The 21,360-nt window shown below is 48.9% G+C and overlaps 1 protein-coding gene across 1 annotated transcript in view; it reads right to left on the bottom strand.

Moving 5' to 3' along the window:
* The window catches only part of PRKX (protein kinase cAMP-dependent X-linked catalytic subunit), an 83,542-nt gene that overhangs the window by 47,375 nt on the left and 14,807 nt on the right, over positions 1 to 21,360 (bottom strand). Inside the window, exon 2 of the mRNA XM_045813668.2 lies at positions 5,719 to 5,887. Within this exon, the coding sequence (XP_045669624.2) occupies positions 5,719 to 5,887 (169 nt within the window). The remainder of the gene's footprint in view (positions 1 to 5,718; positions 5,888 to 21,360) is intronic.

Genomic DNA, 21,360 nt, shown 5'->3' with positions numbered 1-21,360 from the left:
ATAAGAACAAAAAAACGTGAGGTTTCCCAAGGAAGAGGGGATTTTGCCTCTGGATTTGACTGCCATATAGATACTGTGCCTGAGTCACCAGCTCGCTGGGTGGTTCTACAGAGTTCAGAATCAAGACTGAAACACCAGCTCTTACCTGAGTTTCAAGACACTTGGCCGATCCCACATTTCTGACTTGGAAGCCCCTACAATCACGTGAGTCTGCTCCTGAAACGGTCTCTGTTCTCTTCGTCTGGAGCACGGTGTGTCATGGACCCAGGATGCTCCCTCCCCAGCTCTGCACTCGCCATCCTTGAGTCTGAACACCTACCATGTGCCGGACACCTCTCTAGGCACAGAGCGTGCGTCTGTGTTCTAGCAGGAGATAGGCAAGCAGGATGCAGGCTTACGAGAGATGGAGGGTGAGGGTCTGGAGAAGGCTCCGATCCACGTGTCAGGGTGTAGGACTTCCCTGGGCTCTTTAGGAAGAACGTGACCAAGCCTCGCTCCAGTGTCCCTACACGCCGCCCTATCCTACATCTGTCTGCATATATGTCAGGTCCCTCCATAGCTTTAAGGGGGCCAGACCTCAACACCTTCACCTCCCAGCAAGAAACCCAGCACGTGGGAGGTGGGTAGCTATCCATTAATTACTTAATAATGCTGAATTCTCTACGTGATCACACACGTCTGGAGAGTCCGCCCATCACCAAAGGCAAGGTACCAGAGCACACTGTTGCAGCTGGTACACAGCAGAGATACGAAAGGCCTCCAGGGGGGTCCACCCAGGCCAGGTATGGCCAGAAGCCTCTTGGTGGACTAAGCATCTGAGATAGGAGGAAGGTCTAGACTGGAGATGAAAACTCTAGAAGCAAGCACTGGCATTGGCCAATGAGAGAAAGGGGCTGGAGGGTGAGGATGGTGATTCCACCATGGGGGATGGCCAGCACGGAGGACCGCAACGGTTGGTCATGCAGAAGGTGGCAGTGGGCAGGAGACAAGTGTCCTGCGTCCCTGACCTCCCTAGGCTGGTCACCAAGAGTCACGGAAGAGTTCCAGGCTGAGACACACGATCGTGTCTTGATTTTAGTATTAGTCTCACGGCACTGCAGAAAGAGGACTTAGAGACACCATATGGGAAGCTATCTTAACGACCCCAGTGAGGTACATCCTGAGCCAGGGTGGAGGAGGAGGCTATGTGGGGGGCCTCAGAGAGTCAGCGCAGAGTGGACAACTCATGCTCCTGCATATACAGGACCAGGCGACAGCCTCAGGCCAGCCTGGCCTCACTGTCTGGACTTGAGAGGTGTCTCCCCAAGCAGAGATGGTGGCATGGAACTGGTTAGCGTGAAGCTGATGTCCCTGAGTTGTGTCTCACCAGGCCGGCTGCCCCATACAAGCCGCAGCTCCCATGAGATCTGCTGATTTCTACTGACAGTGCAGGGAAATTAACGCTCCCCAGATTTCTGTCTTCCTGGACGCTAACCGGACTTCTGGTTGACCCATCACCTTGTGGCGAACTGGGTTCGTGGCAGTCAACCTCCCAAGGCCAACGGTCTTCAACAGGGTGATGGTGACCTCTGGGGGACACTTAGCAATGTGGAGACATTTCTGGTTGTCACAATGAACACTACTGGCATGTGTTGGGTGGTGACCAGAGACACTGCTCAGCACCTTATAGTGGCCAGGACGCCCCACATCAGAGTCATCCAGCCCCAGACGTTAACAGTGCTCAAGTGGGGAAGCCCTGCCTTAGCAGAGGAGATTCTCTCTATATCTATCATCTATCTACCTACCTACCTACCTATCATCTATCCATCCATCCATCATCCATCCATCATATTTATCTATCTATCCACACATCATATCTACCTATCAACTATATATGTCATCTATCATATCTGTGTATATCATCTGTCTATATCGAATATGTACCTACAGTTCATTTATCTGTCATCTATCTCATCTATGTATCCACCCTGTCTGCCTTCCTTCCTTTGTTCCTTCCTTCCATCCACCCATCCATCCATCCACCCATCCATCCATCCATCCATCCACCCATCCATCCACCCATCCATCCATCCATCCATCCATCCATCCATCCATCCATCCATCCATCTACTAGACATGTATCTTCCATCCTTCCATCAAATCTATCTATGTATTGCTATCTATCATCTATCTATCTCTTGCTCTACACCAGTGGTCTGCAACTGAAGACTATTTCAGTCCCTCGGAGACTTTTTTGCCAATGTCTAGAGACATGTTTGGTCATCAGCACTGGGGACAGTGTGCTACTGGCACTGAGTGGGGGGACCACGGGGATGCTGTTAACTTTCCTACATTACACAGAGCAACCCCATCACAGAGCATGATCTGGTTCCCCAAAGTCAATAGTGCCAAGGTGTAGGACCCCTGTCCTGGGGTCAAACGACTCTAGGACACCAGCATTTCTATACACCCAAAGGGCAAGGAGCAGACGTGGGAGGCTGGTGTTTGGGCAGACCCCAAGCCTCTGTCCCAGGGAAATCTTGATTTTGCACCCCAGATGGTAAGTTACTCAGCCCTTCTTAAAATTATCTCCACGGGCTGAGGTGGCCTTTGGAACGACTTTATCCCCGAACAGAACGTGTTCTCAAATGTGCATTTAATGAAAGCCCTGGTATCGTCTCAAAAACACAACAGCAGCAGTTCATATACTGCACTTGGGTACTGACACCGGCACTGCCGAGTCCACTCAACTCCAACTTCAAACTCCAAATAATCGTTGCTCAGGTCAATACCTGGAGTCATCAGCGTTCTACGTGGCCTCAAGAAACACAAGCAAAACATGCTTCCTGTTTCCAGAATCGTATGGGAAGCAGATGTTGGGTGAAGTGACCTCCATTCACATGATAACTGCACAGCTGGGGGATTAAATACATTCTTCACTGATGGTCTTTTCCCACTAAAATGTGGTCCTTCGTCATGGGGACCTGGACACCCTGTGGCTCCCATCAGGATATAGTGTGCTCTCCGTGCTATGTTCGGAGAACTTCCAGAGCCTGATTCCACTAGCTCAACTTACACCCAGTGTTTAGACAAACTGGTGACTCCAGTGAGAATGCACAGAAAAAACCAAGTGCTGGAAGTGTATTATAGTAAGATCCACGTGCTCTCAGAGATGTACTCTTAGCAAGTCACTAAGTAGGTGTGACCGCTGAATCATATCCTCCCCAAATTCACATGTTGAAGCCCTAACCCCAGGACCTTTGGAGATGCGGTCTTTAATGAGGTCATTAGGATGGGCCCTGATCCCGTAGCACTGGGGTCCTTATAAGAAGAGGGGAGGAGGACACAGACATGCACAGAGGGACAATCACAGGAGGACACAGGGAGAACACGGGGTCTACACGCCAAGGACAGGGGCCTCAGGAGGAACCAGACCTGGCCCCGCCTGGAACTCGGACTCCCAGCCTCCGCCTCACCTGGATCTCAGACTCCCAGCCTCCGCCCCACCTGGCTCTCAGACTCCCAGCCTCCGCCTCACCTGGATCTCAGACTCCCAGCCTCCGCCCCACCTGGCTCTCAGACTCCCAGCCTCCGCCCCACCTGGATCTCAGACTCCCAGCCTCTGCCCCACCTGGATCTCAGACTCCCAGGCTCTCCGGCCAGGAGAGAATAAATGTGTGTTGCTTAAGGCCTGTACTCCACGGTACTGAGTTATGGCAGCCCAAGTGAACAAACCTATTTTCCATAATTTTTGGGATAAAAGTCACCTGGAAATTTAGATCACTATTAAGTCTTGAAAGGACCCGTTATTGATAATAATTTCCCTAGATCCTGAGCATTTCTGGAGAGCAGACATGACACCGGGCCTCATTGTATGCACAAACTCAGTACTGTGGGGGGAAAACCAAAAATTGATCAAAATCAGTAGACAGATTTTTAAATGAGGTCCTGCCACACTTCCCCAAAACCCGGGAGTATAATCCCTCTGAGAAGACCATCTAATTGTTCCTCACATTCCACGTAGATTTAATGATGGAGGAACATTCCTGCTTCTCAGCCACACCCTTCGTGGACCTTGCCGTGTAAAAAGACTACATTCAACTGTGACCTGCATCCGATTTCTGAATCGCAAAGTCCATCCAGAGCCCGTCAGATGTCGACACATGGTCATTGTGTCTTCTCAACCTCAAAGACGTTGGCTTGCAACTCCCGTCCTTTGGAAGGAAGCCCGAGACACGTGACCACAATTCGCCAATATGGTAAAGGAGTCTAGGTCTCCCCGTAGACAGTATTTATTGAAAACCCTAGCAAGCTAAAGGTACTCCCCAGAATCACTATTTTAATTCCTCCAAGAGACAAAACTAGACGCTTTCCTTAATCCCAGAGGAAGAGCTAATGCATACGTGTTTGTAAGTGCTGTCCCTCCAAATGAGGGAATCACACGCAGTGAGTGAGCGGTGCGGAGTCCCCGAATCACTGGCTACTTTTGTTTCCGTGACTTGATACCCTGAGACGCACCTGACCCCTCCTTATCGGCACCAGATCACCTGCAGCTCCAAAAAAGGAAAGTAAAACCAAAAAAAAAAAATTCAGCCTATTCCTTTCTCCTCCTCGTTAAACATGCAACAGAGTAGGGACTCTGGGTAAGACGCCCTTTGGGGCTCGGAGGATGGGAGGGCTCCCCCCGTAGCTTAGAGACGTCCTTCACGGAGTACGTGTGCACGGGAGACGTTCCAGAGCTGTGACAAAGGGCTCCCGTCTCTGTGTGCGGACAGGTGTATCAGAGAAGAAGGGCAGGAGCTGGTGTAGGAGGAGGGATGCCCGGTGGGGAGACACACAGGAAGGAGGCACTGCAGGGGAGGGGTGGCCCGCAAGAGACGGGGAGCAACAAGGAAGACGGCACCTGTCCCCTTCTACCGCAGGTGGCTTTCCGAGATGGGACGATAGGTGTCAGGGTGTAGGGAAAGAGAGCCTACAGAAAGGAAACCCAGAGGTCAGCCCACGACGAGCCCTAAGTGGCTGGGGCCGTATTCTGGGTACTTTGCCATTCCCTGTGTATCTGTAGGTACAAAGAAGGTCACCAGACAGGTATTGGGGGAGGACCACCACGGGTGTAAAGTGAGGAATGCCTCGGAAGGAAGCAAAGATGCCATGGCAACACCAGGTGGGAGGCCAGGGTCAAACATCAGGGCAGAGACAGGGGGCCCCAGATCAGGCAGGGGCTGTGGGGTGGGAATGAGAAGGAATGAAAAGAAAATGGCGGAGGGGAGACTTGACCCTGGTTGGAAGGCACCCAACCCACACCGTGGATGGGGATAGAGAGCCATATCTGGGTAGCATGGTCTTACCCTCTACTAGCAAATAGCGTGGGAGGACAGGGATTTATTCGTTCAGTGCGGGACACCCTCAACTGGACATGTGTGTGGTGCATCTAAATGGAGAAACGTAGTCGTCCATGAGAAACCCAAGGAGGGGCCTGCATGAATGAGGCTGAGCGGTGACTAAACAGGCTCTCTGGGAGCTGGTGACTGTGACCCAGATGGGGACGAGGGGAACAGAGCATCTGGTGGGACCACCCACTCGTCCAGGAGGGGAGCAAGGCCCTGGGGCCAGCAGTCGTCCCAACAGCACCTACCTCCCTGGACCCGGGCAGCCTGAGGGTCGGCTGTGACCTCACTCCACCCCGCCGGGGATCTCGGAGAGGGGAGGACCGAGAGAAGGCCGTGGGGAGGGACTCACAGCTTGACCAGGAACGGGTGGCTGACTTCCTTCAGCACTGACTTCTCGTTGTGCACATGCTGTTCCTGCTTCAGCCGGATGACGTCGGGGATACTCATCACTTTCAGGGCGAAGAAATGCTTGGCCGTCTTGTCCTTGACCAGCTGCACCCGTCCGAACGTCCCGGTGCCTGGAGGGGGAGACGGCACACGGGGCTGTATCAGGACCGTCAAAGAAACCGTCAGCTTCGGCGCTCCCAACCCTAGTATATGGCGGGTGAGAGTACTGACGAGAAGCGCTGTTCTGGAAGTTTCAGGGGAGGGTACTATGACGCACTCATCAACAAAGACGATCGCCTGCCTGTGAAATGTCTGTCATTGGAGGGAACGCCGGCCATCGTGTCTACAAATGAGCCATCGTGGAGACCACGTGCATACACACGCACACATACAAGGACAGGTGGAATGGGAAGGTACGGCGAAGACACTGCTTCAACGTGGCTTGTCTCTTCGGGATTTCTAGAGAAAGGCAAAGATATCGGACACGCGACGCTCATGAAAACGGCTCTTTAACACGCTAATACTTGCTCCAAGCGCTTGGATTTTATTTAAAATTTCCTAAGGATTGGATAATGGGATATATCCCAAAATGATATGGGAAAAGACACCTATTCGGGTAGGCTATAATGGATAAAAGGCTGAGACTGGGGTGAAAGTTAAAAACTGCACCCACGACACATATGCAAGGAAATCCAACGCTCTTCTGTACCCTGGTGGGACATTTCCAACCCAGATGCGTCCTCTCCCTCTGCCGCCGAGCTGCCTGGTCCTCTGAGCCTTGGTGTGGGCCACAGGGTCCACCTTCCACCCCTCACCCAGGCTGGCAACCACTTCATGCAAACATGAGATCAAAGATCCAAAGGAATTTTATCTGTGGCTACAGAAGAGAGGTAAAGAAGGTGGGCAGAAGAATGGAAACGTGTACGTGTGAGCCTCGGGGTACCTGGTGCCCAGTGAGCTTCTAAATGGCGGCTGTGACAGCATGGAACACGGTGACCAGTTACGGTTCTCCGGTTGGAAAAATGGCAATGAACACAGTAAGAGGGAGGAAGGAATCGGGGAGAGCTGGAGAAGACAAAGGACGCTCTCCTCCCTCCCAACACAACCACGCAGCCACGGACATCCTTTCTTCTTGCACAGGGTCTGCACCCATGCACGATAACATGAGAAAGAGCACGGGGTCAGACTCGAGCAAACACGTGTTGTTGTAGCATTTTCTGTAAATGAGAATTGCCGAGCTGTGAAATGAATCTCCTGGCCTCCTTGGGCAGCGCTGGGGGCGCGGGCACGATGAGTAACCTTGGCTTCTAAGTGGCGTTTCCAATCATGAATATTTTACTCTAGGAGCTGCAAAGAGGGAGCCACGAGAAAACCGAGAAAAGTGCTGTGTAAGAAGCAGCGAACGACGAGGGGTAACACATTTGTCAAGGACAGGCTCATCGGAAGGTCACGGGGAAGCAAAGACAGAATTGTAACAGGGTAAGGCAGTCGCGTGTTGGTCCCAATCAAGTCCCAACCGGGAGGCATGGCAGGGGGAACACTGTAAGGAGGGAGAACTGGGCGAGTTCAGGTGTCTTTACGCAGACACTGATGTTTCCACTGGGTCAGGTGCACACAACGGGGACACCAGCATCTGGTGGAAGGTCTGCCTTTTATTCCATCTGTGAACTGGGGCAAACACATGAATCCCTACGCTTCTACTCTTCCTCTCTCCAACAGGACGGACTGCAGGGCGCCCTGCGAGTCCTGCCACGCCGTCAGGTTCTCGGGATGGAAAGGCGGCCATGTGCCTTCCTCCTTCTTCCCCTCTCTGGTACCCTTCTTCTCGATCATCTTTCTCCACGGCCCCCCAACCCCGAGAAGAAGCCCCTTCGTCATTGGGTTGCATTTACCAAATCATAGTTTGTCTTTTCAGCCCTAGTGTTGGACCTGCAACTGGACGTTCCCCGTGCCTACGTGAAGGACAGCACCGACCATGACTCAGAAACTCCAAACGGGTGACTTATTCACGGCAGCCGGAGCCTGGGCTTCCCTGGGGGATGCGGGAGTCCCTGGACGCCACGATCAGATGACAGGACCACACCGGTCAGCAGTCTCATTCAAGGTGGACGAACCCAGATGCAATTTTCAGCTCTGCCAGCTGAAACGCACAGGACGCAAGACGCCATTAATGGTGCTGCCTGTAAGGCACTGAGGTGGTGGGAAGAAAATGGGCAGAGATTGACCCACTTGGTGTCCAGAGGCTGACCAATATACACCCCCGGCTCTCGATACATCCCTTCAGAAAGTCCATCTTTTAGCTTTGTTGCAGGTAAGGACCCATCTCTGACCAGTAAGACACACCATGGGATAGTACTCAGCCATTAAAAAAAAAGGAAAGGTTCCTGCCATTTGCAATAACATGGATGGACCTTGAGGGCATTATGCTGAGTGAAATACGCCAGACAAAGACGGCATCATCTCACTTACATGTGGAATCTAAAAAGGAAAAAACAACGCATAGAAAAAGAGTTCAGATTTGTGGTGACCAGAGGTGGGGTACGGGAGTAGAGCAATTGGATGAAGACAGCCAAAAGGTACAAAGTTCCAGGTGTTAGATAACTAAGTCCTGGGGATGTGCTAACATGGGGATGTGGTGATAACTAAGTCCTGGGGATGTGCTAACATGGGCATGTGCTAACACTCAACCTGACGCCCGCAGACAACACAGCTCTATGGTATATTTCAAAGTCGCTAAGACAGTAGCCTACAAGTCCTCATAACAAGAAAATGAACTTTTTTTAAACTATGTGAAGAGACGGATGTTAACTACATTGCAGTAATTATGTCAAAATCTAGAAGTATTTGTCTAGTCACTATGCTGTCAATCCTAACTCAATAAAACCGAAAAAAATAAATCTTTACCCCCTCAGCGTTTCAATAAAATAGCACATGCAAAGCCCATCACACAGCATCTCAGTTGACGTAATAAATGGATTTTCCATCAGTGTAAAATGAAAGTCAATTTCGTAAATGTTCTATGTGATAGTGGTTACGTAACTCTACGCATCTGTCAACGAGTCATCAATGCCAACACTTAAAATGCATGAATTTTGCTGTGTGGATATTTTATCAAGAACATTAACCGCTGCCCCGGCCCCCGTCGAAAAAATTTAGGGTGAGATCGATTTTTTTTTAAAGTACGCTCCATTAAACAGAGCTGACATGCGTTCGTACTCCTTATTCTTTGGGATACGAGATGCAGACGTCTATCAGCCACTGACGGAATATGGCAGAACATATGCCGCGAGGAAAGGATCCCGCGAGGAAAGGATCCCGCACCAGGCTATGGGGACTCGGGACAAATCTGCTACAGGGAGACAGAGAAGGGTCAAGGCTTCCACTCCCACTTTATCATCATCATTCCAAAGTCTGACGCGCGCAAATACACCTGAAGACGTTCCCGCAAACATGCCGTTGAAGAAACGTCATCTGAAAAGAGATGCTATGGGGTCGACCACCTTCTGAGTCAGACTCTCTACCCAGGGGGCACAAAGCGCTCTTCCTTAGAGAACCACAGGAAAAATGTTTCTGTAAGTTTAGCCGTTTGACAGAAGTGCTCCAGTCCAGTCAACACACCAAGTTTCAAAGTATCAGAGACCGCCATTTTTGTTGGTCCAAGTTGGGATTGGACTGTAACTTGTGGCAGTAGGTTTTGTAGATCAAATATGTTTTACGTACCTTTGTGATTAATCCCTGGGCCCACGTTGGCTGGATAAAGGGACAGATGAATGAATTCATGGATACACCGATGGACAAATCCACGTAATAGAAGTAGCAGTAGAGTATCTCTTGCCTAAACCAATGGCGGTTCTTTTGTCAATGGGGGTAAAGATACAGAAACCCAGAGAGACTTCCTGCCTTTGGCCCTAAATATCTCAGATTTCACAGGCAATGGAACAGAGAGCATTTAAAGCACCTCCATATATTTGTAAAAAAAACAAAAGCAAAAACAAAAACAAAAACAAAACACATACAGTACCACCACTGCAATCCAAATAAGGTCCACACAGGCGTTAACGGGATTACAGAGAAGCCAGGTCCTGGTTTTATGCATGTCCTCTGATTATGGAAGCTATCATCTTGGGGTGAGGACACATGGGGACTCTCCTTTCTACTATTTTACAATGACCTGTGAGTCTTAAATTATTAATAGTCACACTGTTTCACACAAAAAATTTTAGAAAAAATCACCTCTATCTTACACCCTAGTTGAGTATCCTGTGTTATCATCTGCAAGGAGCCCTATCACAGGGTGCCTGCGTGGCACAGTCCGTTAAGTGTCCGACTCTTGGTTTCGACTCAGGTCATGGTCTCAGGGTGGTGAGTTCTCACCCCACATAGGGCTCTGTGCTTAGCGTGCAGTGTGTTTGGGTTTCTCTCTCCTTTTCCCTCTGCCCTTCTCCCCACGTGTGCACTCTCTCTAAAAAATAAATTAAATTAAAAAAAAAAAAAAAAGCAGCAGCAGCCGTATCACCTAAGCCCACAGATGTAGGATTTGACCACAGATATTTTGCTAAAGGCATCAGTAAAAAGGTCTCTTGCTCCGAAGTCATCTGTTCAGTGATTATTTGGAGGTTCAGTGATTGTCAGAGGTCACCTGCCTCCTTTTCTCTTACCCGAGTGTACCTTTCCCTTTGCTACCATAAAAAATAAAAATAAATAAAAAAATTTTTAAAAAATAGGAAGCACAGGATCCCAAGCCAGCTGCTATGACTCCTTCCCTCCTGGATAGTTTCTTTTAGATCTCTTTAATTTTTTTTAACTTTTACTTGTTTTTTTTTTCCACCACACATTGTGTACTGTTAAATTTAGTTCAATAACTTCACTGTTTGACAGCAGCAAAAAGAGGCATTTCCTGTAGTTTCCTATAAAAGACTCCTCGTGATGGCCTTCCCGCTGTCCCTTTAAGTTTTTAAGCAAGTGGCACTAATTGTCAGATCTATCCTCGCCATGGCCCCTGAGCCTGAGTGAGTGCTGGTCACCGCGAAAAGGAAGAAACTAGAAAGAAATGAAATTCCGTCCCCACTGACACCGCACGCACACTCCCGGGGACAGAACTGTGCCTCTCGGCAGCCTCCCTTCAAGCAGAGTTTGCCCACAGACGGGCGCCCCACGACGTCCTCCGCTGTCACGGTACAACTAACTACAAACGGGAGAGCCTGTCAGTTCCTAAGGAGCTCATCATCAAAGAGGCACACGCGAACCACAACACACCACGGGTCCCAAAGCGCAGTCAAACCTAACACAGGATTTTAAACACCTAATCCACGACCTCCCCGTTTCCATGCTGGGGAAAAGGGCAAGAAAAGAATAAGGAAGAGGTAATAACAGATCCCAACTAAAGAGCCCCTGGCAGGCCAGCCCACACAGGTAAGAGTGAACTACTACCAGCTGCAATTATAGAGAAGTATTCACATGGAATCACATAATTACATGAAGGCATTTCTATTCAAACAAAGACAAAGATGGTGGTGCTTGGGAGGCTGAGTTGGTTAAGCATCTGACTTTTGATTTCAGCTCAAGTCTTGATCTCAGGGTCGTGAGGTCAAGCCCTACATTGGGTTCCAGGCTGGGCGTGGTGCCTGCTTAAAAAAAAATGAAATGAGAAAGTAAACACAAAGACAGACATGTTTGATTTGATCTGAATGTGTCTGTATTCAAGACTCCAGCCTCCTCCCCAAAGGCACACCCTAAATACAAAATCCCACTTCACATATGGATGTAATCCGCATACGACAATGGGGCTTTATTCTGTGCCACGGAATGGACTCTGGGCAACAGAAAAACCGTGTTCCCTGATCCCAGGGCAAGAGGAGTCACAGAAGGAGTTAAAGACAGGCACACAGTGAGATGATACCTACAGAGATTGAGGGATGGATGGATAGACAGATGATAGATAGATAGATAGATAGATAGATAGATAGATAGATAGATAGAACGGATGGATGGATGGATGGATGGATGGATGGATGGATGGATGGATGTTTGGATAGATAGATAGATAGATAGATAGATAGATAGATAGATAGATAGATAGACAGATTGACGGATGGATGGATGGATGGATGGATGGATGGATGGATGGACGGACAAATAGGTGGGTGGGTGGGTGGATGGATGGATGGATGGATGGATGGATGGATGGATGTTTGGATGGATAGATAGATAGATAGATAGATAGATAGATAGATAGATTGACAGATGGACGGATGGATGGATGGATGGATGGATGGACAAATAGGTGGGTGGGTGGGTGGATGGATGGATGGACCGACAGATGGATTGACTGACTGATAAGATAAATGAGACAGATAATAGATGGACGGATGCAAGATGGAGACAGAGAGACACATAGATCATAGGCAAATGACTGACAGATGGTTGATATAAGTAAGATAGATGAGATAAATAATGGATGGATGGATGGATGTTTGGATGGATAGATAGATAGATAGATAGATAGATAGATAGATAGATAGATTGACGGATGGATGGATGGATGGATGGATGGATGGATGGATGGATGGACGGACAAATAGGTGGGTGGGTGGGTGGATGGATGGATGGACGACAGATGGATTGACTGACTGATAAGATAAATGAGACAGATAATAGATGGACGGATGCATGGAGGGAAAGGTAATAGCTCATAGATGGAGACAGAGAGACACATAGATCATAGGCAAATGACTGACAGATGGTTGATATAGATGAGATAAATAATGGATGGATGGGTGGATGAATGGACAGACAGACAGACAAGACAGCTACTACATGAACAGACACAGATACAGAGAAATAAATAGGTGGTTGATGCATACATCGATAGATAGAGAAGATAAATGAGATGGGTAAGAGATGGATGGAGAGATGGACAGAAAAACACCAGCTTATAAACAACAGACAGATACTAATTTACTTTTTAAGGCTGTTTCCCAAACAGAAAATAAAACTTCATCGAAACCCACTTGGCAGTACACGTAATTTCCTGCTTCATGTAATAACAGCCCCCACAGCGTTGGGACAGTCAAAACTACTCCTGAGAGTTATGGCAGACCGAGAAAAACACAAGAAACCCGTGCAAGAGTGAGCCCGTGTCCACCCATCCTGGAAGAGCCTGCGCTCAGCACTGCATGCGTGTTTAGAATAACAACATGCAAACGACAGCACTTGAAAATACCAGCTGCCACTGCTAGGAAGGGAAGTGAGAATGGCTCCTGACACGCAAGACGGACGACACAGGTCTGGGTTAAAGACCCATGCAGTCCGCCATCACCCCGTCCGGCATCTCTTCCTAACCTGCAGTGTCTCCCGAATTAGGATGCTCCGTGTGCTATCCCACGGGCATTCCCGATGCTAAGGAAACAGGCCGGGCAAGTTCCAGAGGAGCGAGGGAGGGAGGGTGTAGGAGACCCTGTCCCCCCTGAAATGCAGGAGAGGGGATGGCCAACAGGCCAATGGTGGATGGAAAATCTCCGGGAGAGCTTCCTAGCTGGGATACAGAGACGTGGGAAAGGCACGTCTTCGAAGGGGGCACCCCCAGAAGTGAGCAGAGCCCCCCTGCCCTGCCCGTTGCTTGGCCGGCCACTGTGCTCTTCACTGGCTTTCCAGGGAACACGTTCCTTCCTCCTCCTTCCACACGGACTGGCATGACCACAACCCTTCTTGCGTAAGTAGCTACCGAGGGGTCTGGACCATGCTTCAGACCCAAGATTGCCTGAAAATCATACACTCCTATCCTCATCCCCTCGTGGCCCTGGATTCAGCAACTGTGCATGACCTGGAGGAAAATGACACAGCCTGCCTTCACCAGGTGCTTGATGTGGTCTGAAGGATTTCAGCGGACTCGTAACGGGAGGCTGGTACACAGCGGGAAGGCTCTCGGACTCAGGTGACTCACCTGGACATCCTGAGAAATCTGGCAGGAGGAGGGGTCCCTTCCCACCACCCACCAGTGCACACTGCACATGCCAGGTGTTGGCGAGCACCCTCCTTTACATGGAACCTCCATCCCCCGGGACTGTAAGGTCTCCAGAATCCGTTCTCTCCTCCGTCCAGCTAAGACCAAGGTTTTACATATCCTGCACTGTCTGGATGGGTGAAATTAGCTTGGAAATGTTTAAAGCAAGTAAGAACATGCAATGCCCGAGGAGGCCAAAAGTATGCACTCTGTTGGTCATTAGAATGTCTATCCCCTCTTCATAGAGAGAGTTGCTCCTCTGTGTTGAAAGGATGTCTGCAAAAAGATACAGGATGCTAAGGGGTACTGGGGGGTCATGGGAGAAGACAGGGGACAAAACCACAGATGCATTTCACAGTATAATTTTCACAATTTTCCTTTATCTGTGAACCACAGAAATGTTTTATCTACATAACAGCGAAATTTATGTGAAACGGATCAATGAAATGAAATCAATGCATTTAAGGAGTTATGGAAAAATACAGTGGATGCTTGAATAACGCGGGAGTTAGGGGTGCCGACCCCCCATGCAGTCGAAAATCCGCGTATAACTTTTGATTCCCCCAAAACGTAAGTATTAACAGCGTACTGTTGACCAGAAGCCTCACTTATAAGAACTGATTGCCACAGCGTTCCTATGTTCTATGTATTATTTGCTGTATTCTTACAATAAAGTGAGCTAAGGAAAAGAAAGGGTGATTAAGAAAATCCTAGGGAAAATACATTTACAGTGCCAGACTGCATTTATTGCAAAAAATAATAAAATAAAATCTCGCATCCTTAATCGTTTAGAGGGGCGCCTGGGTGGCTCAGTTCCTTAAGCATCAGCCTTCTGCTCAGGTCATGATCCCAGAGGTCCTGGGAAAGCCTGCTTCTCCCTTCCCCACTCCCCCTGCTTGTGTTCTCCTCTCTCTCTCTGTCAAATAATAAATAAATAAAATATTAAAAAAAAAAAAGAGAGTCGACTGTAATCACTGTATCACAATGCATAAATTTATCATTGTAAAACTCACTTATTTTCTTTGGCATTTCCCCCTCCTGGTCATATCAGAAAAGATTATAAGCTACAATGTATGAAATAATATATGTCTAACGCATGCAATCCTCCTTCAAAAAGCCAGTTTTTAAAATTCTTGTTGCGCACAAGTATAATCAGACTTCTGGTTTATGGGAAAAGGGCCCTTAAAAAAAAAAAAAAGTGTGCTGGGGCGCCTGGGTGGCACAGCGGTTAAGCGTCTGCCTTCGGCTCAGGGCGTGATCTCGGCATTCTGGGATCGAGCCCCACATCAGGCTCCTCCGCTAGGAGCCTGCTTCTTCCTCTCCCACTCCCCCTGCTTGTGTTCCCTCTCTCGCTGGCTGTCTCTATCTCTGTCAAATAAATAAAATCTTTAAAAAAAAAAATGTGCTAATTCTGTGAATGAACAACACAGAGAACGGGACACTTTGAAAGGGTGAATCGTATGGCCTGTGAATTCTATCGCAATATGCAAAAGTTACAGAAAAGAAGAGTGCCTTGGATCAGCTCAAGAAGGTTCTTTTCTTAACTTGGAATATTTACTTCCAAGATCAGCTGAAAACACTGGATGCAATTCAAGTCAGCCCTGGGTGGGAGGGGGGGCCGTTTTGTGAGTCTGCTCGTCTAGACAGCTTTTTGTTTGTTTAAAACAAATAACTCCCTGAAAATTTTGCTGAGGCAAGCAACATTCCGTTTCACACTGTACAATTTTAATAGATAAAAGCAGAACTGACATTTTGGAAGCACAATTCTCCTATTTACAAGTTATTTAAGGAATGATCTTCTCTCCTGTCAAAGATACAGAACGGATCATCGTGAAGGAAGAAAGAAACTCAGGAAGTTCCCACCCGCCCCCAGCATGAGCAAAAGTCCCACAAGGGAAACGCCTGGAATTCCTGGCTCGGCTTCGGCGTTCCTGTAAGCACGGAATCTGCAGCTCTGAATGTCACTTGGGTGAGTCCTCACCAAGAAGAACAAAGGTGGGTCTTCATACATTCCCAAGAAAAGCTGGCCAGGCTAAAGACGCAGCCCTAAACTGCAGCCAGGATGGGATGGAATGTCACGGTCACCCCCAAAATGTACTGCCTTTCAGATCAGGGTTTCCCAACCTCAGCACCGCTGACATTTGGGGCTGGATGACTGTCCAGGGTGGGGCGTCCTGTGCAATGTAGGGTGTTGAGTCGCGTCTCTGGTCTCCACCCACCACATGGCAGGAGCAGCCCTACACCCCCAACTGTGACAACCAAAAATGTCCCCTGACCTTGTCAGGTGTCTACTGAGGAACAGAATCACCACTGGTTGAAAACCACTGCCAACTGACTGATAGATGACAGATACACAAACAGATGATACATGATTGATAGATGACAGAGGATAGACAGATGATGGATGGATGCATGGAGGGAGGGAGGGAGGGAAGGATGGATAAATGGATGATGGACACATGGATGGATGGACAGATTGATCGATGGATGATGGATGGAGGGAGGGAGGGAAGGAGGGAAGGACGGATAAATGGATGATGGACACATGAATGGATGGATGGATGATGGATTGATGGAGGGAGGGAGGGATGGATAAATGCATGATGGACACATGGATGGATAGACTGATGGATGGATAAATGGATGGATGATGGATGGATGGATGATGCACAGACGGATGGATGGATGGAGGGATGGATGGACAGACAGATGAGAGAGAGAATCTCTCTTGCTAAGGCAGAGTTTCCTCCACCAGATGCCCTCACCCCAAATTCCAGTTGTGACCATCAATAATGCCCAGTCATTGCCAAGTGTCCAGTGGGGGCAGAACTGCCCCCAGTTAAGACCCACTGCCCAGTAGAACTTTCCGTGGGGCAGGAACCTTCTCCATCCTGCTGTCTGCTACAGTAGGCACGTGCTCCCAGGGGGCTTCTGAGGATCTGAAACGCAGCTCCTGAGACTGGCTAATGAGACAATGTTCTTATTGTAGTCCCTGGGGCTAGCGGCCACCATCTTGGACAGCTTTAAAGTTCGACCATTCAGCTCACACTCAATTCTTGTTATCAAGGGTCAACCGCTGTCTTTGACGACAAATGAGTTAGGCAGTCCGTGGCATGAGTACGACCTCATTCTCTGAACGAAGACCCAGTCAATGTAACGAGGTTGGGCATTCTTTCCCCCGCTATTGGTATTTGACTGTGTGTCAGGTGTCCTACACGACTCCGAAGCAGCAATGAACAACGTAAGGCTGGTTCCCTCATTTGCTGGGGTTAGTTACAACTGGGCCGGAAAGGCAGGCAGTACCGACTAATTATAACAGGTATAATAACATCGATGAGCTCATTTGGGTTTAATGAGCTCAGTCAGGTTTAATGACTTGGTAAGACAGGTGTGTAGAGGAAGAAACGAATGGACCTTACTCGGGTGTCAGGATCAGAGAAGACTTTTTTTTTTAAGATTTTATGTCTTTATTTGAGACTGAGTGTGGGAGAGAGAGCATGAGCAGAGGGGAGAGGCCAAGGGAGAGGCAGACTCCCCTGCTGTATAGGGAGCCCGATGCAAGACTCTGGGATCATGACCTGAGCCGAAGGCAGACGCTTCACCGACTGAGCCCCCCAGGCGCCCAAGACATTTCCTTGAGAGGGAGTCAAGTTTCAAATGGAAACTGGAGAGCTGGGCAGACTGAAGGGTAGTTTGTAGGGTGACTGGGAAGAAGTAAAGGCTGTGAGGCAGAAGCCACACGGAGCACTGGAATTTTGGAGGAGGGAGGAAACACTAGGGAGCACAGCAAGAGAAGGGAAGGACTGTGAAACCCTTTGAGTGAGCTCTTCGTGCCAAGGGCAGCAGGAAATCACACGATGACACCAAGAAGTGCCTGTGTGTGTGGCTTTGGGTTCTGCATGCTTTTGTTTTGTTTTAAAGATGTCCCTGTTGTGAGAGAAGCCAGTGGGAGGAACAGCCAGGGCAGTGTGGGAGTTGTGGTACAAACCAGGACAGAGGTCAGAGCCAAGGGTCAAGAGCAGGGGTGACAGCGAGCTGCACAGTCAAGAGGACAAGCAGGGCGGGGCCAGGAGACGGAGGGTGGACAAGACTGCAGGGGTGGATGTTGGCATCTGAGCAGTTAGTGACCAGAAACCCTAGCAGGTGTGCAAGGGATCTGCTGAACTGTCTGGTTTGGGGGCAGAAGGTCCAACAGTTCCACGTGGCACGCTGTGGACACACTGAGGACAAAGGGTGTAGTGGGTTGAATTGTGTCCCCCCAGAAAGGTATGTCCATGTCCTGAACCTTACTACTGTGAACGTGGTATTATTTGGAAACCTGTCTTTGCACTGTGGATATAGTCAAAGTATTTGGAAACCTGTCTTTGCACTGTGGATATAGTCAAAGACCTCAAGAAGAGATCATCGTGCTTTAGGATGGCCCTAAATCCAAGGACAGGGGTCCTTGTAAGACACAGAAGAGGAAAGACACAGGCACAGAGAAGCAGCCACGTGAAAAATGGATACAGAGATGAGACGGCTGCAGCCACCAGCCCAGGGATGCCCGGAGCCCCAGAAGCTGGAAGAGGCAGGAAGGACCCTCCCCTGGAGCCTTGGGAATGACATGGCCCTGCCCCCACCTGGATCTCAGTGGTCCTGCCCCGCCTGGATCTCAGACTCTGGTCTCCACAGCTGGGGGAGCAGATGTTTCTGTTCCTGTAAACCACCAGGTTTGCAGGGATTTGTTAGGACAACTGCAGGAAGGTATGACAACGGGCCTCCTAGCTTCCAGGGAGCCATGGAACCCCCAACAGGCATTGCTTTGGAGACATTGCCCTCCAGAGCTCACTCAAGAGAAAGGTCTAGATCTGAGCAGTGCATGTGGGAGCCAACACCTCCATGGTGATAACTGAAGTCACCAGCATGAACAACAGCACCTTTGATTTGGGGGAATTTTCTTTTTCAATTATTTAAATTTTCAGCAATTCTACTGAAAACTGTTTCTGTTTCACTGTCACATCCTGTTTTTGTTGATGGGAATGGTATCTTCTCAAACTTCCCTGAACACAGGACTCATAGTAAGAGTTATTTTTTAAATATCTCCTGTGTTCCTCTTTTTGTTTTCATCAGTGTTCTCTTTAGGCGCCCTGAATTATCTGCTTTTCCTGGGATCACATGTCTTTACTTATCTCCATGCCTCACACAGTGTAACCTCCCGATAAACACCGGGTTTGCGGTCTCTTCCCATTTACCAATGAGACGGATACCAGAAAGAGTGAGTCAGAAAGTTTCCACGTGTGAGTGAGGCTGGGGGCTCTGAAAGCATTAGGAGAACTTAGTCCTGGAGCGCCCAGAAGCTGCCTGCTTCCTCCGCAGTTGTGTTTACCCAAAACCCTAGGCAGCCCTGAACATCTGCTATCAGATCCTAGTTCCTTCTTGGCACCTTAATTACAATCCTTAACACACTGACCTTTTCTTACTTATCTGTATTAGTAAGCTTCTTGGAAATGTAAACTGCATCCTATACTTTTTATGTCCCCCAAATAAAGTCTGCAGTCCCTTGCACATGGGACATGCTAATAACCACTTTCCAAACAGCCTCAACAATGACTCTGCAAGCTAACCCAAACCTACACCGCGATGGGGACATCCAGAGCTCCACAGAAGCAATGCTGTTAGTAGGATTCAATTTTGAACAAGGCGACCACTTCACTTGGGTGCAGTTGAGAAATGAGAATTCAAGCCGTGTTCTTGGGGCACAATGAGGGATTTCATTCTCTGAAGACTCCCCGGATACAGGAATCACCATGAATCAGTCACTGTGGGTGCTGCATCAAGACCCTCTTAGACTGGGGCATTGGTTTAAAGCACCGGTTCTCAAGCACCCTGATCTCAAGATTCTTTGGCAAGGTCTTCAGAAACAGATGGAGGACCGTAACCAATGTCTGTGTGCTTGTGGGCGTTGCTCTCGGGAGATAGTAACCATATTAGCAAGGAAAGCAGCAATGTCTAAAACACAAGAGCAAGCAAGGACACTCCAGTGATGGTCAGAGGTGATACCGTCCCAGCTCGGGGAGCTTCCGGAAACCGCCACACGCACAGGCAAGAAGGAGAGAGAGAAGGACAGCTAATATCTTCATGGTACTATGAAAGGAGGCTTGACCTGCGAACTCTCTAGAAGGTTCTCCAGGAAGCCCATGGGTCCCCAGACCCCACCTGGAGAACCACCTTGGTCTCAGTGATGACCTCACTTGTACAACCCATCATGCAACCAACAAGCTCTCTCAAGAGGCATTAAATGGAGTATTTTGCACGTGGCACCATTCTGCAAACACGGCAAAGATGTAAGATGAGCGTTTTTTTTTAGTTTCTGCTCCGCCAAGCACACAAGCGCTTTGTTCGTCAGGTTGTACAATGTGCCCTTTTCATTCTCGAATAGTGCTTACTTTGTGATCATGTCACAGCGCCATATATTAAATCCGGACATCCTCAAAGTCCTGAGCAAAGAACACATTGGTGGACACATCACAGCCAGATGTAGAAAGCCTTCCATTCGGTGTTCCCACTTCAAGCCACCACCTTTCCTCCAGGATCCAAGGCGCCCCTGGACCACATGATGACAATGTGCTTCCCTCCAACCATCTCCCTCCACCCTTCCCTCCCGCCCCCGTCATCCCCCAGAGATATCCAGTTCCCATCGCTAGCTCAAACCTCCTCCTCCAACGACAATGGCACTCCTGCATCATCCCCCAGGAGGCTTTGGGAGGGAAGGGGCCTGAGGGTCCAAGAGAGAAACCAGAAACAATCCCCCATGTCCCTAGATTAGGGTATGAATCCATCATTCATCTTGTCACGACACAGGCCAGCCAGGTAGATATCAAGCACACTGGGATCCCAAGAAAAACCAAGAAAACAAGGAAGGGGTCCGTCTGCTATGTCCCATGCCTGACTCTCACCCAGCCGGAGCCACAGAGTATGTTCGCGATCCAAGGCACATTTACACGAGAGCCCAATCACAGCGGGTCACTGGAAAGTCAGACCTATTTCGAACAACTACATGCCACCCCTTTAGGAAGTCAAGTTCAATGCCAGAAAAAATAAAGTCAATGAAAACACAATATTCAGTTTCTTCAAGAGTCCTGATGAGCCACTCACCCTGTCTTACCGCCTCCTCCCTGGGAAATCTGCCTTCCGTCAAGCATCCATATTCAACACCACTGCTTTTCGCTGTACTGAGTTACTCCTTTGCTGAATCGCTAATCTTATAAGAATCCTGCTTTACGTTTTCCTATCACCATGTGATGCTCGTTACAGGTACGAAGTCTTTTCTATGCTAACAAATTAAGAGGCCTTGCGATTGAGACCCATGTCGGGCTCCCTGCTCAGCGGGGAGTCTGCTTCTCCCTCTCACTCTGCCCTTCCGCCTGCTCCTCCTATCAAATAAATAAATAAAAATCTTAAAAAAAAAAAAAAAGAAGTAGGTTTTCACCTCCATAAAGGTCAGGAACCCCCACATGGTGATGCAGGAGGTGAAGAATCCAGAGCACGCAGCCACCTATCAAACCTTCACGCTGATGGTTTTGCCGAGAGCATGGCGTTCTCTAGTTAACTCCTAGACTGCAC

The sequence above is a fragment of the Ursus americanus genome, chromosome X (assembly GCF_024610735.1).
Source record: "Ursus americanus isolate L20-20 chromosome X, mUrsAme1.1.p, whole genome shotgun sequence".
NCBI classification, from domain to species: domain Eukaryota; kingdom Metazoa; phylum Chordata; class Mammalia; order Carnivora; family Ursidae; genus Ursus; species Ursus americanus.
Note: the sequence above shows the minus strand (reverse complement) of the source record. Positions and strands in the feature narration are given on the sequence as shown.